Below are 16,477 nucleotides of genomic sequence, written 5' to 3' on the forward strand. Positions count from 1 at the left end.
AGTTCAGATGTAACAGTGAGTTACAAGTCTCTGAGATATCCACATACCGGGGAGGAGGGTATAACACTAACAGCAGAGTTGCTGGAGGGACTGCAACCAGATAAAATACATAAGAAGCTCTCAGTGCTTCCAGTCGGGCAGGAATGTGTTGGACGGAAACTGCCTGCCCTGCTACGGAAGCCGCATCCTAGGATGCGATTTTGGAAGAGGTGTTCCTAGCGCAGTCTTGTGCATGCTTCTAAGCACTGGGATCCAGGAGGGAGATAAAAGTTGTGTGGCTCAAACATGCCACAACTGGAGCCTCAGGAAAATAGAGCTGGAATTGCCTTACTAAGAAGTCCACATACACAAAACCATTTTTCTAGATGGCTCACTTATCCACAGACGCCTGTTTCAGATGTGCTGAGAAGCCCCTGCTTGCTTGCTTCGTGGTGTTTCACATGGCAGGCAACCTGGCGCACCGTCTCTTGTGCAATCACGCCAAGCTGGTTCCTCTGGGTGTTCTGGACTACAGTTCCCATCATCTGTGCTGGGGGGGGGGGAACTGTAGTCCAAAGGGGAATCAGCTTGGCAGTGCAATAAACTGGTACAGTATTTCCTTTAGAACTCTGTGATAGATACTAAACTTAGGACAGCTTAATCAAATTGCCTGCAGCATCTGCCCAGGCAGTTTCCATCCCAGAAGCAAGAAGGGCAAGAAATACTGGCTGTGCTCGGCAGCAGGCTGGCTTGCGAAATCTTGCTTGCGAAAAAGCTGCTGCTCCCCTCTTGCCTTGCCCTGCTCTGCTCCCATGGAGTGAGAGGCTGGCAAGCTGAGGATCTTGGCCCTGACAAGCCCAGCCAGCGGCTTTTGCCCTTGCTTGAAGACGTCCCAGTTGCAACTTTATGGGTCACCTACTGTGAGCTTTGTTTTTCCTACAGAATTGAACTTCCCCTGACTCTGCAACCAGAGTGGGAAGAGAGAGGAAAACAAAGCAGGGGCAAGAACATAAAACACGTTCACGAAAGCAGCTGCGTGAACTTTGGACAAGCACGGTCCAAGCTGCACATCTGTTGAATCCCACATATACATTATATATCCCTCTGGCAACATCAGACTTCCCCGTGCAAATGAAATGAAACGAAATGTTCCTAATTGGCACAATGCTAGGTTTGCAGAAGCGCACACTGACTCCATTACTACAGACAACACAGAACGGACCTCTGGGGCTGTAGATGAGCAATGTCAGCTGCATCTTAGATGCAAGACACGAACTACCACTAAGAAGCTGGAGGTGGGGGAATCCAAAACAACTGCAGGCACAGGCAAGGGGACCTGTGGCTAACTGCATTCTTTCTCTTCCAAGGCAATAAAAGCAAAAGAATTAGATTAATTAACTTGTCACTGAACTAGAGCCAGCATTCCCAGCCCCCCTCGAGCACTCCAGATTACAGAGCAAGGAAGGGCACATGAGCAGCTTGTCTATTTCTGCACGCGGAACAAGGGGATAGCAGCGGGGTTTTGATCCTGCCGCTGAAACTCTGCAGCCTTTGCTCAGAATTCCTCCGGGGGAAATAAAAATAGCGGCTAAAAAGTCCCTGCTTCAGACCTTCCCTCTGCTATGACAAGGTACCCTCAGGCAGCTGCTGAGTCTCTTAACTCGGCTCCACCTCCTGGGCAGAGCGACAAGAAGATAATACTGACCTACTTTGCAAGGGTGGTGGTGGTGATAAGGCTGTCTGGAATAAGGTCAACAGAGCTTTCTGAAATCTTCGTGGCTGAGCGCCAGGAGGAAAGCGGCAGTGATAATGGAAATGGAGCCACCTCGATTAGACTGGTTTGTTGCCCGTTTCAGGTTATGTATTGCAGGAATTTAAACCCAGGCTTCGCAAATGATTGCTTTCTGGTAGAGGCCTACATGGACTGAGCTCGGTGCTTTGTTTTTCCATTCAGCAAGGACTTCTAAGCAGGATCTGCTGAGAACTGGCATGAGGCCCGCCTCCCTGAATGGAAAGCTAACACAGCGTGCCTGTGGAAAGCCAAGAGAAGCCTTGACCGCTCTATTCTTTTTACAGCCGGGGTGGTTTGGGGCGGGGGATGCAATCTGTGCCCCATGGGCTGCATGCAGGCCTAATTTTTGAAAGCCCTTTGCAAGTGATTGGTTCAGACCAGTGGTGGCTGGTGCCCGCTGGGCAGAAGGCAGAGAGATTGACAAGAGGTGGAGCCAATGAAAGGCAGAGTCAACTAATTCTTGTTGTCCGCTCAGCTACCTCCTGCTGAGTTCTACAAAGGGAACTCAAAAGAGGAAGAGGAAGCTGGCAGGCAATGGAAGCCCCTAGGCAGCCTCCACTGGCAAGCCACTGGTCAGGGTGGAGAGAGGAGGAGGAGAGTGGATTGTGTCCCTGCTTTAAGGCAACTGTCAATACAGTGGTACCTTCGGTTAAGAACTTAATTTGTTCTGGAGATCCATTCTTAACCTGAAACTGTTCTTAGCCTGAAGCACCACTTTAGCTAATGGGGCCTCCCGCTGCCGCCATGCGATTTCTGTTCTTATCCTGAAGCAAAGTTCTTAACCCGAGGTACTATTTCTGGGTTAGCGGAGTCTGTAACCTGAAGCGTCTGTAACCCAAGGTACCCTGTATAGATGATCCATTTTAACCTCAAAACACAGAAGAAAGAACCAGAAAAGGGGAAATTTACCGATCATGAGGGAAAAATAGAATGCTGGGTAGGCGGTCGGTCATGAATTCCCAGGGAAGGTCGTTCTGAGAAACATCAATCCTGTTATGAGAGCAAAACAAATACAAACACACTGATTATAGAGGACCATAAACTCAGTGGCCGAGCACATACTTAAGCATGAGTATCATGTTTATCACACTGACTTCCTGCATTACCATTTTAACGTTCTGCTCCTGCAAGGCCATCCAATTGCAAGTATTTCTGCTGTGAAGAGAAGGGGAAGGCTGGAAGGAGGTGCTCTCAGAGCAGTGACTCGTACAGAGATGCAGCAGGTGTTGCCCCCTATGAGTGGGGGCTTCGGGGCTCACCGGAACCTCTTGTCATTGATTCTACTCTTGGAAACAGAGAAGTCAACCGTGGTACGTGACCTTTGTTTTGACGGGAAGCCCCTCTCTATTGGAAAACGTCAAGATGCCCTAAGGCAGGCACCCCCAACCTGCGGCCCTCCAGATGTTTTGGCCTACAACTCCCATGATCCCTAGCTAACAGGACCAGTGGTCAGGGATGATGGGAATTGTAGTCTCAAAACATCTGGAGGGCTGAAGTTTGGGGGTGCCTGCCCTAAGGCATCTCTGTGTTAATTGGTTCCAAATTTCCTCCCTTGCCAACTGGTTATTAAGGATAAACGGTGCTCCATGCACCCTGAGAAGCCTTTGAAGATCTTAGGCCTGCTGCTAAATGCCTTAAGGCGATGGTCTCTAAGGTGTATACACTTTTGCTGAATATTAAGTATGGGGATGGCTACTGGCATGGGAATCCGTTCCTGGCCGCCCAGTTTCAGAAACTCAATAGTCTGGCATGTGGTTTCTCTGTCAGCTACCTCAGCACTCAATAAAGGGGCTATGCTCAAACTGAGCCACCCCTGGCATTGGACCCCAGGCAAGCTCATTTACATTAACTCTAAGTCCCCACTTCACTGGAGGGTATATGAAACACATGGGTTTTCTCAATGGTGGGTGTGTTTGGAACTCCACATTTGGCTCCACATTTTTTTCTATACTTGGCTAATTAGACAAACGATTCTGCCTGATGTTCCTCTCCATCTTTTCTCAGGAGACATTATTCCCCAGATACTGCAAACCATTAGTAATGATATGCTTAGCAGTGGTCAGACTGGAAATTGGAAGGAAGTGGGCAATCTTTCTCTTAAAACTTGGTATGAGACAGTCTGGCAATTAGCACTTGATGATAAGCTTACTCAAGAATGCAGGGAAGCCAGGGGAGTGGCTCTGATGGATATTTTTGTTCAAACTTGGTACCTGCTCATCTGTTACACAACTCAAGGGGTGGGGAACACCCCATCCCCACCCCGGACACAACTTTCTGGAGGGGCATTCCTGCAACTTCATTGCCAGAATAGGGCGTAATACTACACTGCACTATGGTGACATTGAAGTTTCTCTTTTTTGTTGTTTCTTTTCTTGTTTAATTATGGGTTTTCTATAGGCAGTTAATAAATCAACAAACAAATATGGATTCAGTTCTCCTGACACACATTACTAGTCTAAAATAACGAATATGGTACACACGGCCAACAATCATCACCAGCAGAGTCAGAAAGATATTCTTAAAGATACTGTGGAAACTACGGGAAGAGATTAAACTTCAAGCTACGAAAAGATGGAATATGCTTCCTTCAAGGGCAAGCAAAAGAGGAGGCCTGGACGCAGATGGAAAGTTTGAGAAAGCAGAAATAAATAAATAAAATAAGAGAAGAGAGAGATGGCCTTGTTATTTATCTTGGAAATAAGGTGGGTGAACAAGCAAAACTTGCCGGGTGGGGCGGGGGGTTTGCAGATCATGCATTTAATTAACTGTTGAGCAGTTTCTTCAAAGGGCAGAGCTTAAAATATACATCTGTATAATCTGCCCAGCAATTGTCCTTGAGTCATGCTGATGAGAGAGAGAGAGGAGGAGGAGGAGGAGTTTGGATTTGATATCCCGCTTTATCACTACCCTAGGGAGTCTCAAAGCGGCTCACAATCTCCTTTCCCTTCCTCCCCCACAACAAACACTCTGTGAGGTGAGTGGGGCTGAGAGACTTCAGAGAAGTGTGACTAGCCCAAGGTCACCCAGCAGCTGCATGTGGAGGAGCGGGGAAGCGAACCCGGTTCACCAGATTACGAGTCCACCGCTCTGAACCACTACACCACACTGAAGAGAGTGTCAAGCCCTGAGCCATCCCAGGGCCATCCTAAATGCAAGCTCTCGTTCTCGTACATGGAGAAAATTGAACCAACTAAGAGTGAATTACCAATAACCTTTTAAATATCAGAGTGATTTCATAGGGCAGGATGTATAGAAGGGAAGGAAATGTGTGCAGGCTGCACATGGAATAGGCCAAGCTTCACAATAGCTGACGGAAACTGACCAAACACAGTTCAAGGTACCCAGGCAGTCTGGACTTTTTGCACCAGAAGCTACTCTTCTTCCAACCCTCACTTAGTGATTTGTTCAAGGCCTTGGGCACATTTCTCCAAAGTTTGTTTTCCACTGCTCTTGGCTCTGTAACTTAGGAAGCATCTGGGTCAGGGTGACCAAAGAAACCAGGCTAAGCAAGGCTGCTGGGTTCAGGCATAATGCCAATCCGTAGTTACAACAAACTGTGGTTTTTAAGCCAATGAATTGAGGTTTGCTGACAAAAAACAAGCCAGCCATGGTAAGTCTGGTGGGCTGCATTTGCATGTTCAAACAGACCACATCTGTCTAAGCACATCATGACTTAGTATTATGTGTGAATCAATCCAAGCACCAGCTTTTCTCATTAAACTATTGTTATTTGTGGGGCAGTTTCCTCTAGTTCAGCATCAGCATTTGAGCTTAAGCCTCTTGTCCCCACTTGAGTGTGCCCGGTAAAAATTGTTCAGTTCTTCCCTTTATCAAAAACTAGGGATGTTACTCAGCTTAACTGGGGTCTTGTGTGTTATGTTTGGCTTCCAGATAAAAAGCTAGAGGACAGCTGTAGAATTCTCTTCTCATGGATGTGTTTCATTCTGCAGTTTCACTTTTTTGTACAAGCAGTGGCTTGGTAAACCCCCAAAAGCAGATGGGGCTGATGGAGGACTTCCCCAAACCTGGAAATGGGGCTTTGTGGCACTGCCTGGCTCCACATACCCACTAAAGACTCACAGAATAAAACACAATCCCCTAACTTGGGCAGCTGATCAAGGCATGGAAAGTGTGGCTTACACTTTGATTAAGAGCACACACCAGCCTTTCCCAAGCTGGTGCCCTCCAGATGTTTTGGACTAAAGCTCCCATCGTCCCCAGGCTGGAGCGGATGGGAATTGCAGCCTTAAACATCTGGAGGGCACCCGGTTGAGGAAGGCTGGCATACACGGTCCCAAGAATATCTTAATGTCATGGAAAGAAGGGAGAAAAACTCACCTTGCCACAAGGAAGTTATCAGCAGGCAGGATCCGGGCGAGCTGGATGAAGATGTGATTGAGAGACATGCAGAAGCCACACCAAGGAGCATAGTAGACCAGCAAAATGTCCTGAGTTTGATGAAGGGAAGATTAGATGTTGTCGTTTTCTTTCACCGTGGCACCCCACCTCCCCACATTTTTGTTAACGCCATTGAGCTATGTTTACAAGGGCCCCCTTTCTGGTTTTCCACTTGCGGACACAAACGCAGAAGGGAACTCCCCACTCCAACTCACAACAAAAGTTGTTAAGTTGGATAGAGGGGAAATTCAAAATTAACCTTTTAGGGCTACCTCTGTTGTGGACCTAGAGCGGGGTTCTGGGGCAGCTAAGCTGTGCTAAGTAAGCCTTTCTTTTCACCATGCCAGGTCAGATGAGATGGGAATCGTTTTCCAATTGCATTTTAGGACATCGTCAAGGTGTGGCTGTTATTCCACAGGACGTGGCTATGCCATTCAGATGTAAAACAAAGAATCAGCTACGGAGGCAGGCAGAGGCAACCGACCGCTGGAGCCTAGAGAGCCTTACCTTTTCGCTCCTCAACGTGACCTCATGGAAAGTATCAGTGAAAATTTCTCTAATGACATGTTGAGATCGAATGCGTCTGGGCCTCCTGTCGCCAACAAGGTGCCTTTTTAAAGGACTGTACAAAACGCTGTAGTTTTGAATGAAGATTTCTAAAAAATAAAATAAAAGTGTCTACGTTAAGGAGATTATTTTGAGCTTCTAGGCTTGACAACGTAACATGGAAGCAAGTTTTAGGTCTGAGAAGCATCTTGGCAGGATTATGTCTGTGGGCTGTTTCAGGAGGTTGCAGCAAAAAACAGAAATATCCCCCTCAACTGTTGTTAGGGTGGTGTTATATTTTGGGTTTCCACATGCATGGAATGTGGCATTAGGGTGAGTACCCTCAGAATCTCAGTTTAACAACAACAACAAACCTAAGTATCTAGTCCTTAGGTTGTCGAGCAAAACATGTCCAACGCATAGAAAAATCTAAAGAGGTCAGAAAGGTACTGAGCGCTGCACAGCACCTCCCTGAATCCATTTGCATGGATTGTTCAAATCAAGCTAGAATTCTGCTGAACTATCTTACTCAACTAGCAGGGTTCGGCTTATTTTTGTCAAAATTTCGCTGCTGCCTCAAAAAAAAAACCCCAATAGCGTGTCTTCTACTATTATCAAGCAGTTTCAAGGGGGTGGGAGCGTTAAGTGTGTGCGAGTCTCTAAGGTGAGCGGAGAACTGCATTTGATAGGGAAATCTCTTGTCATGTCAGAGCATGCACACGCATGTATTGCACGGCACACTAACAGCAGGGGCTCCTAAAAATCAAGCATACTGTTGGCAATGTAAGCTGTAATTTAGGAACCCTTCCTGTCCAGGGTTGGGAACCCCACACCCCACCCCAACGAGACATCTAGTACAATAAAAGGAAATGGTGCAACGAAACAGATTTTCTGAAAGGCAACATTTCATGTAATGTTAAGAGCAGCCAAAACAGTGATGGCCAAATTTGACCCTCCAGCTGTTTTGGGACTACAACTCCCATCATCCCTAACTAACAGGACCAGTGGTCAGGGATGAGGGGAACTGTAGTCCCAAAACAGCTGGAGGGCCAAGTTCGGCCATCACTGAGCCAAGATAAAAGCACAAGAGAGATGGACAGTAACTGCTGTGCATTGCACCAATGAGGAAAGAACTAAGTGGACCCTCCTGAAGGAATGAATTCCAGAGCCTCGGCACCACCACCAGGAAGGCCCTTCCTTGTATGTCCACCCATCAGGAAGTGAGAGTCAGAGTAGGGTGGACAACCTGTTGGCCTCCAGATGTTGCTGGATCCCTTTCAACTCTATGATTCTATAACACCAGGAGGGGGGGGGGGCGACGGACAGGTTTCCCATCCCTGCTCCTGCCCTTTCCAGCCTGGGTTTAGCAGGCTGTATGCCTCTTTGGCTATTAAGGCAGCCTTCACAGGGTCTGCTTCACATGCCTGGCTGTTCTGAGAAATCAGAACAGCCTCGGCAGTGATGTTAGCCAAATAAAAGTTTGAAGAGCAAGAAAAGAATATCCTCCAGCAAAAAAGAATATCCTCCAGCAGGAAGGGAGGACCTCCGCGTGTCGAGATTCCTGCATTGCAGGGGATTGGACCAGATGTCAGGTGCCAATATTACCGTATTTTTCCGTGTATAAGACACCCCCTGTTTTGGGGGACTCCAGATTAAGAAAATGGGGGGAGATATTCAAGAGTTGTATAGTGGTTAAGATTTTTTGGGGAGGATTGCCCAGACTTGTTGAGCTTTTTTTTTTTGGGGGGGGGGGTGCCGCCAGTTGGGGGGAAAGCCTCCAACCGCCCACCCAATCGCCACAAGGGCAGCCAATCAACAACAGCCAATCAACAACCGCCATTGCCAATCAAACACCCAAGAGCTGCTGACAATCTTTTGCTTGCAGCTGCAACCAATCGCCCGTCCACCCTCTACACTATCCATGTATAAGACGACCCCCATTTTTAACATAATTTTTAAAGAAAAAAGCCTTGACTTATACAGAAATATACAATACTTGCTATTCTGTGTTAACCCCCCCCCCAAAAAAGAGGTCTTTTATAGCACTTTTAACATACTTCTAAGAATCACTGATTTCATCTTTTACTCGTGGTTTTATATATCTGATGCCTTTTAAAAACCGTTAAAAGCGTCCTGGAATCAAATCTTGATGAGCAGTGGTGTTAAAAACGAAGTAGGAGAGGCCAAACAGAAACCATTTTAAATCAGTAGTCTAATTTCCCTGCAAACTTGGGTCGTGCTTTTAGTAACAGTGACATCTGCACCCAAACTTTGGAACTAATGAGGCGGTCGTACTATACCTAGGTTAGATTTCAGCAAGGCCTGGTCCTGATCCAGGATATAGTGTGTCTCTTCCTTGAGGTCCACAATGGCAGCAAACTCCTTCACCGGAGCAGACCTTGATGCTCCCAGCCTCTCGGCGTACAACCAGAAGAGATTTGAATCCAGCAGGTATAGGTTCAAGGTCTTGTTAGTCCTGCAACTCAGGCCGGTCACGTAAGTGTCGCAGAGGGCATTTTCCGGGATAAGACCACTCCTGTCCTCAATGTGAGGAATAGAGCTTTGGGGATCGTCTTTCCATCTCTTCCCATGGGAAGCAAGAGCCAATTCCTCGGAGCCGGAGAAGCCCAGCGGGGTCCCGCTCACTGTCCTGCAGCACGCGGTGTAGTAGCTGAAAGGGCTGTAAAAGCTGAGGAAGTTGCTGCACAAGGAATCCGTCTTGGACATCACTTGGAAAAAGGTCCTCTCCTTGAGGTAGAACGAGTCCAAGGCTGCTTCTATCTCCAAGAAGTTGCAGTGCAGGCCTCCCAGGCGGCTGGGCCTGACCCCGACGGTCTGGTTGATGCACAGCTCGCAGACGTTGTGGGCCCGGGTGATCGAGTGCCACTGGGGAGGCAGCACCACTGTGTTGCAGCAAGGGGACTTGGCGATGGAGATGGCTTCGGCCAGAGGGAGGCGGATGCCAGACTCTGAGGATGCTCCTCCTTGCAAATGCCCGGCACCCGCTTCCCCTGCCTGGCTTCTGTTGCAGCGCTTGTATTCCAAAGCCAATTCCGAGATCTAGGAGGAGAAAAGAAAGCCGTATGGACATTTCTCCTCGTCTTACCAGGCCACCGTTATAATATCAGGAGGAGGGAGGAAACCAAAGACAATTGGCAAAGTTATCACCCTTTCCCTCTGTTTGTCCCTGGGGGAAAAAAAACCTGTGTGTTGCCATATTCTAGAATACACTCAAACTTCCCCACGGTTCTATGCTACAAGCATCACAACCTAGAAAACACCCCACTATTCTCCCCATGGCTATGCCTTCAATATCAATATTTACAGATCCTTGGGAAGCTTCCAAGGAATCTCAGTATTTGAAAACCACTGACTTTGAGCAATCTCTGCAACAATGCACGTTATTCGCTCAAAGGCTGCTCTGCTTCAATTTTCAAGCAACACCTCAGCCCAGAAGCAGAAGCCAGGACACACTTTGGGAAGAGTAAATAGCATCAGCTGACCCAGGCAAGTGAGCTAATGTGTATATTACAGGCAAAGCTCCAGTCTTGCCTGCACCAAAAGTAGTTTTAGGGCTACTTAAATAATTAGCCACCTGCCCCATTTAAGTGTTTGTGTGGGGTTTTTTTAAAGAAAGAAGGGAATATTGAATTCCAGGGCTGAGCTGAAGAACGGTCACACAGAGGCCACAAAAATCTCTCTACCCTTTAGGTTACAATGCATAGTGATTTCTGTCTACTTCTCTGAGCTTGTCAGTTCCAAAGCTGTTCGAACCTGCTGGTTTTTAAAGGTTTGTTGTTAAAAATGAAAAAAATACAGGCAGAGACCCAAAGAGCTCCTTTAGGCCACCCTTTCCATTCTGAGCGGGTGCTACCTGGGAGGAGGGCTGTTGGCAAAATGCAAGCCCCAACGAATGACGATGTGATGCCCGTCTCTTTGCTCACTCTCAATCCCACGCAAGAGGTGCTGCCGCTGTGCCACGAGGCAAGGGCTGGGTGATGTGCAAGCAGCAAGTTGCCACATGCTGCTCGGTTTGAGAACGAGAAAGAAAAGGAAGATATTGGGTGGCGTCTCTTACAGCATTTAGTTTGGCCCAGGTGAAGCCGGTGCTGTGAAACAAGGAGGGATGGCACAGCAGCAATTCCAAGACGGCCTGTGCAGGACTTTCTGAGCTGCGCTGGCAGAGATGCTGGAACGGAGAGTTTCTTGCCATGCGGCCGCCCGGGAAGCAAAGCTCTCCCCAAGCGGGAAGGAAAATCACAAAGCAACCCTTACTGTAAACAAATTACATAAGAGGCCCCCTGAAAGCGAAAGGAAGCCGTGCAAGGCAGCTGGAGTCATCTCTGGCCAGGAGAAGCACTTGGGATTTTCAAGAACAGGATGAGGCTGGGACAGGTTTTGTTTTTTAAAGTGGTTTTTTTTAGTTTGCAGATGCATACGTTACTCCCCACATTTGCACGTGGCAGGGAAGGGTAACTTGTGGCCCTCCAGAAGCTGAGGGACTCCTGCTCCCATCAGTCAGCCTGGCCCAAGCTGAGGGATGATGGGAAATGTAGGCCAACAACTGTCTGGAGGGTCACCATCCTGGGGAAAGAGGGCGAAACATCCTGTGAAATTATGTAAGCTTGCTGTGCATCTGACGCAGACAGGCAAAGATGCACTTTTTCTGCTTGGCTTGTCAGTAGCTTCTCACCTGGAGGGAGCTACGTCTGCCTCCAAGCAACCCAGGAAGGCAGTCTGTTCCTTTGCTTGCTCGTTCCAGGCTGTTGATTTGCCAGAATTGATTTGCGGAGGTGTCTGAGGGCAGGCTGGCTAATAACTATTCTGCTTACACCTCACCTTTCCTCCAAGGAGCTCAAGGTGCCTCAATTAAAAAGCACACACAGAGAGACGAACACACAAGTGCCCTCACTTTGCCCTGCTTATGCAGAGGCTGCATAAGGACCTCCAGAAGATAGGCAGGCCGTTATCTCTAACCTGCCCGGACAGCTTCATTCCCCTCTCCCTTCGTTCAGAAAGCCAATTAAACCAGCTTCAGCGTCAGCAACGCTTAAGGCAGCACAGGAGTGAGCAGAGGGTGGAAATGGGAGCAAGGAACGCAGGAGACCTTGTTCCGATTCTGAGGCTGACCTGCGGTGAGTTCTTTGCAAATCCGTTAACCTTTCCATCCCTGCCTCCCAAAACAACATGCTTATAGCTCTTCCTTTGCCCTGCAAGAGGGCAACACGAAGGAATTTGCTTTGGGGTCAGCCAACGTTAGTAAATGTCCGTGGCCAAAATCACTTGACTCCTCTGAAGGTGATAAACGGTGGCTTACCTTCGACCACATTAAAGCAAAGAAAAACTTGTGTCTGTGTTGAAGTTCACCAATACCCTAAGTGTATTTGCTTTGGTTTCCTCCTGCTAAATGAGAACAGTCTCTTGCCTCCAGATAAAGCTTTGCCCAGAATCTCCTACACCTGTTTCATAGGGATACCCTCCCTGCAAACACACACCAATGCCTTCTTTTGCAGGTTGGCCCCACTGAGAAAGACACTTTTCTTCCAGCTACATTTAGAAAAAGAGATCACCTATCAGAGCAAGGACTGGTTCAGGGCACTATCTGAACTCCCTAGAACTAGGGGCCTGAAGCTCGTAGAGAGTCCCATTTTCTGCCTGAGCAAGCCTGCCTGCATATGAGCAAACGATACCCCAGGGGCTCTTTCATTGCACATGAACATTCAGAGCTGCCTTGTGCGGAGTCAGGCGAGGCATCTCTTGAGCCCAGTCTTGCCTCTTCTGGTGCACAGGAGCACCTTGGCACTATAAACAGCTAAGCATCACTCCCATCACTTGATCCTTTTAAACAGGTGGTGTATCTTAAATGCAGGCTCCCTCCCCACTCCATTCTATCTATCATAAGTTTATGGGGGGGGGGGGAGTTCCAAGCTGGCATACCAGATCTTCAAAGCTTTGTGGACTGACAAAAAACAAAGAACTGCTTCACACAATTGCCGTATTTTTTGCTCTATAAGACTCACTTTTTCCCTCCTAAAAAGTAAGGGGAAATGTGTGTGCGTCTTATGGAGCGAATGCAGGCTGCGCAGCTACCCCAGAAGCCAGAACAGGAAGAGGGATTGCTGCTTTCACTGCGCAGCAATCCCTCTTGCTGTTCTGGCTTCTGAGATTCAGAATATTTTTTTTCTTGTTTTCCTCCTCCAAAAACTAGGTGCGTCTTATAGGGTGAATAATACGGTAAATTGTGGAATTTGCTCCCACAAGAGGTAGTGATGGTCATCAATTTAAAAGAGAATAAGCAAATTCACAGAAAAACCTCCGAATAGCTACTAGCCACGATGGCTACGTTCTCCGAATGCTGGGTGCTGTGGCTCCCAGGTCCTGTTTTTAAGTCTTCCATAGCTATCTGGCTGGAAACTTATCCAGCAGGGTCCTCCTTACGCTCACCTCATCTACAAGGGGATGACTTTCCGCTAAGGGGTCGAAAGGAAGAAACAGGAAGAGTGCCGGTCCCTTCTTCAGCTCGTTGTTCAGCAAAAGACTTTTCCCCCCATGGGGTCTCAGCCAGCGGATGAAGGTCTCGCGATTCTCCAGGGCCCACTTCCAAACATTTTCCGCTGTGTAGTTCATCGCTTCGTGTGGATAGAGCTGGAAAGAGGGAGAAGAGCACTCTCAGCGTTTGTTATCAATTAGGGCAAGTTAAAACTTGGTCATCCCTTAAGGAATGGCAGAATGACAGGGACCCATCGCACAATATGGTGGGAAAACGAGGCAGTTATGGACGGCACCCGTTCCCACATTCTTTGCTGCTTAACTGTTTGGTCTTTGGCTGAAGAGACACTGGGAAAACTCCAAGAACAGACGCAGAACAAGCTCAGCCAAGTCACTACATAGGAAGCAGCCCTTGGGAGGAAGTTCTTCCCCTACTGGCCCCACACCCTGCTAGGCAATCCTCTGAGGGCCACATGTCAGTGGTGTGTGGGGCCAGGAGCAAAAGCGGTTAGGACAATAAATATTGGCTCACTCACACACAGCTCTCTATCTTGGCAAGCAAGGAGCATTATCAGGGTTCAAAAGCACACTCTAGCTGGGGAGAAATCCTCAGGGAGAGTGCAAAGCAGGTTCGGTAAGAGGTGTGACCAAGGGCCGTACAGAGAGGGCTGCATTCAGCCCCTGGGCCTGAGGTTCCTCATTCCTCGTATAGCTCAAGGAATTGGTAGGAAGTAAAGCTGTTGAAGTAAAGCTGCTGATGTCTGATGCACAGCCGCAGAGTGGCAAGAGCGGGCAGAACTGTTCCCCCCACTCAGAGATACATTTTTGGTTTTGCTCAAGTCTGACCAAAAAATCATTCCTAAGATTGATAAGGTAAAGGTAAAGGGACCCCTGACCATTAGGTCCAGTCGTGGCTGACTCTGGGGTTGCGGCGCTCATCTTGCTTTATTGGCCGAGGGAGCCGGCGTACAGATTCCGGGTCATGTGGCCAGCATGACTAAGCCGCTTCTGGCGAACCAGAGCAGCACATGGAAACACCCTTTACCTTCCCACCGGAGAAGGTATTTCTCTACTTGCACTTTGACGTGCTTTCAAACTGCTAGGTTGGCAGGATCAGGGACTGAGAAACAGGAGCTCACCCCATTGTGGGGATTCGAACTGCCAGCCTTCTGATTGGCAAGTCCTAGGCTCTGTGGTTTAACCCACAGTGCCACCCATGTCCCCTAAGATTGGAAGGGAGGGTAAATCTTGTGCCAACACTGCAATCTTTTAGCTGCTCGGCAAAAACATGTTTACCCATCCAGGGATTCTAGCAGATTTTAGTTTCAGCAAATGTCAATCTGTTACACGATTCTTTTATCTGCTCCTTTTACCATGCTTGTGTTTTATTCTACTGATTTAATAAATGTATAGAAATGTTTTTTTGGGGGGGGAAATGACAGGGGCTGTGCATTTGGATATTCCGCCGTTTGTGTATGAATCTATATATCTATATGAAGGGACCATTTTCACATGGCACTGAAATGTCTCTGCATGTTGTTAATGTGATCCCGGAGACACGGTAAATTTCGTTTCCTAAAACTGCACGTGATGCTTCAGTGTTGCTTCACTAAAAAAGGTGCCTTGAATGCACGTGGATGGGCTGCCTTCTGAGAGGTTGGATATAAGAGCCCACATCCTTGGAGTCAGCAGGCATCCCTCTTTTTTATAAAGTTTATGTTAGGGTGGATCTTCCTTCCCACCCAGCCCAGCTTGAGCAAGCCTGGAGATAAAGGAGAGAGGACAAAAGGCTGGGGAGCAAAATGCACTCAAGGAGTTTGTTCATGACACATAAACATTTCAGCAACATGGGATTTTGCTTACCTGAAATTAAAGGCGGGGGGAGGGGGGCGGGAGAAAACTACACACACACATACAGTGCTGTACCATCTTCCAGATGGTTCACTAAATTATTTGGCATAAAAGGAGAAAACTGTCTCAGTAGCTCCAAACACGAAACAAATGCTGACCTTGGCCACTGTTACATAAGTAAGCTAATTTCCTTTATTAGACTCTACCTCTGTTCCCCCTCCACACACTAGGTTTTTGGATTACCCATTGTTCTGAGCCCTGGAGCATCTGCCTGCCAATGCAACTGCCTGTGTGCCCGACTGCTGCACCTCTGCTTTATAAGATGGCCCTGCTCTGCAACCTCCTTGAGTGACTTGGCTTGGCTGGAATGGATTCCTGAATGGTGATAATGTCTCTTACTTGCCTGGATGTAGGATGGAGAGATGTGTGTGCATGCGCATCATCACCATCGTTAACAGTAACAACAACAACAACAACAACAACAACCTGCCTTTCACCCTAAGGTCTTAAGCAGGTTACAAGTAAAATAAACATGTTAAAATTACAGAAACAAACTACGCTGAAACCTGGCAAAATTGACCGGGAAAATCAGAAACCAAGAAGAGATGAACTTTAAGAAGTTATGGGGAGGAAATTTACAATGTATTTAAGAGAACACTGTAAACAACTAAAAACTTTGGCAGAATTTGAATAATGCTTGTAACGTACTAAAAACTATGGTAAAAATGGATTATTATTAAAAATAGAGAGAGAAAAGTGAAGCAGTTGAAAAAATATTGATAATAGTAACCATGAAAGGGCAGAGGGGAGTCAAAGGATTCAGGGAATTCTAAATGATGATTGTGATGTTTAATGTTTTTATTTAAATTTGCACTGTAAAATTCAATAAAAAAAGATTTGACAATTTTTTTTTACAGAAATAAGGTGGGTCTGAAAAATATACATCTCAGATGTCAAAAGCCAGAGTCAAGGACTGGGTCCTCAGCGTTGGCCAAGAGCTGTCAAAGGAAGGAGCCAGGCTCACCTCTGTGGGAAGGGAGTTCCACAACTTGGGGGCCAACACAGAGAAGGCCCTCTCCCAAGCCTCCAACCCCCCAAGCGTCTGAAGGCTGTGGAACAACCAAGAGGGACCCCTCTGCCATCTTTGCACCTGAGAGGATATGCAGGGAGGGAGGCGGTCGTTCAGGAATTTGGGGGCTGAGTTATTTAGGGCTTTAAACACTAATGTGGGCACCTTAAATTTGGCCCAGAAACGAACTGGCAACCGACGCAGCTGTTTTAAAATGGGGGTTATATGAGAGCTGAAGGGAGCCCCGGCCACTAATCCAGCTGCTGCATTTTAGACATAGATTCTTCTAACTTTTGCTTGGCTGGAATGGAGCCTGGTGTACCAAGGTAAGCGTTACATCCACTGCTCCACCC

At 47.6% G+C, this 16,477-nt stretch overlaps 1 protein-coding gene across 1 annotated transcript in view; it reads right to left on the minus strand.

Moving 5' to 3' along the window:
* TXNDC11 (thioredoxin domain containing 11) overlaps positions 1 to 16,477 on the minus strand; it is a 38,971-nt gene that overhangs the window by 1,238 nt on the left and 21,256 nt on the right. Inside the window, exons 7-11 of the mRNA XM_083474216.1 lie at positions 13,160 to 13,360; positions 9,016 to 9,775; positions 6,677 to 6,825; positions 6,110 to 6,219; positions 2,681 to 2,761 (exon numbers count right to left, since the gene is read on the minus strand). Coding sequence (XP_083330342.1) covers positions 2,681 to 2,761; positions 6,110 to 6,219; positions 6,677 to 6,825; positions 9,016 to 9,775; positions 13,160 to 13,360 — 1,301 coding nt within the window. The remainder of the gene's footprint in view (positions 1 to 2,680; positions 2,762 to 6,109; positions 6,220 to 6,676; positions 6,826 to 9,015; positions 9,776 to 13,159; positions 13,361 to 16,477) is intronic.

The sequence above is a fragment of the Podarcis liolepis genome (assembly GCF_965112155.1).
Source record: "Podarcis liolepis genome assembly, chromosome: 14".
Classification (NCBI taxonomy): domain Eukaryota; kingdom Metazoa; phylum Chordata; class Lepidosauria; order Squamata; family Lacertidae; genus Podarcis; species Podarcis liolepis.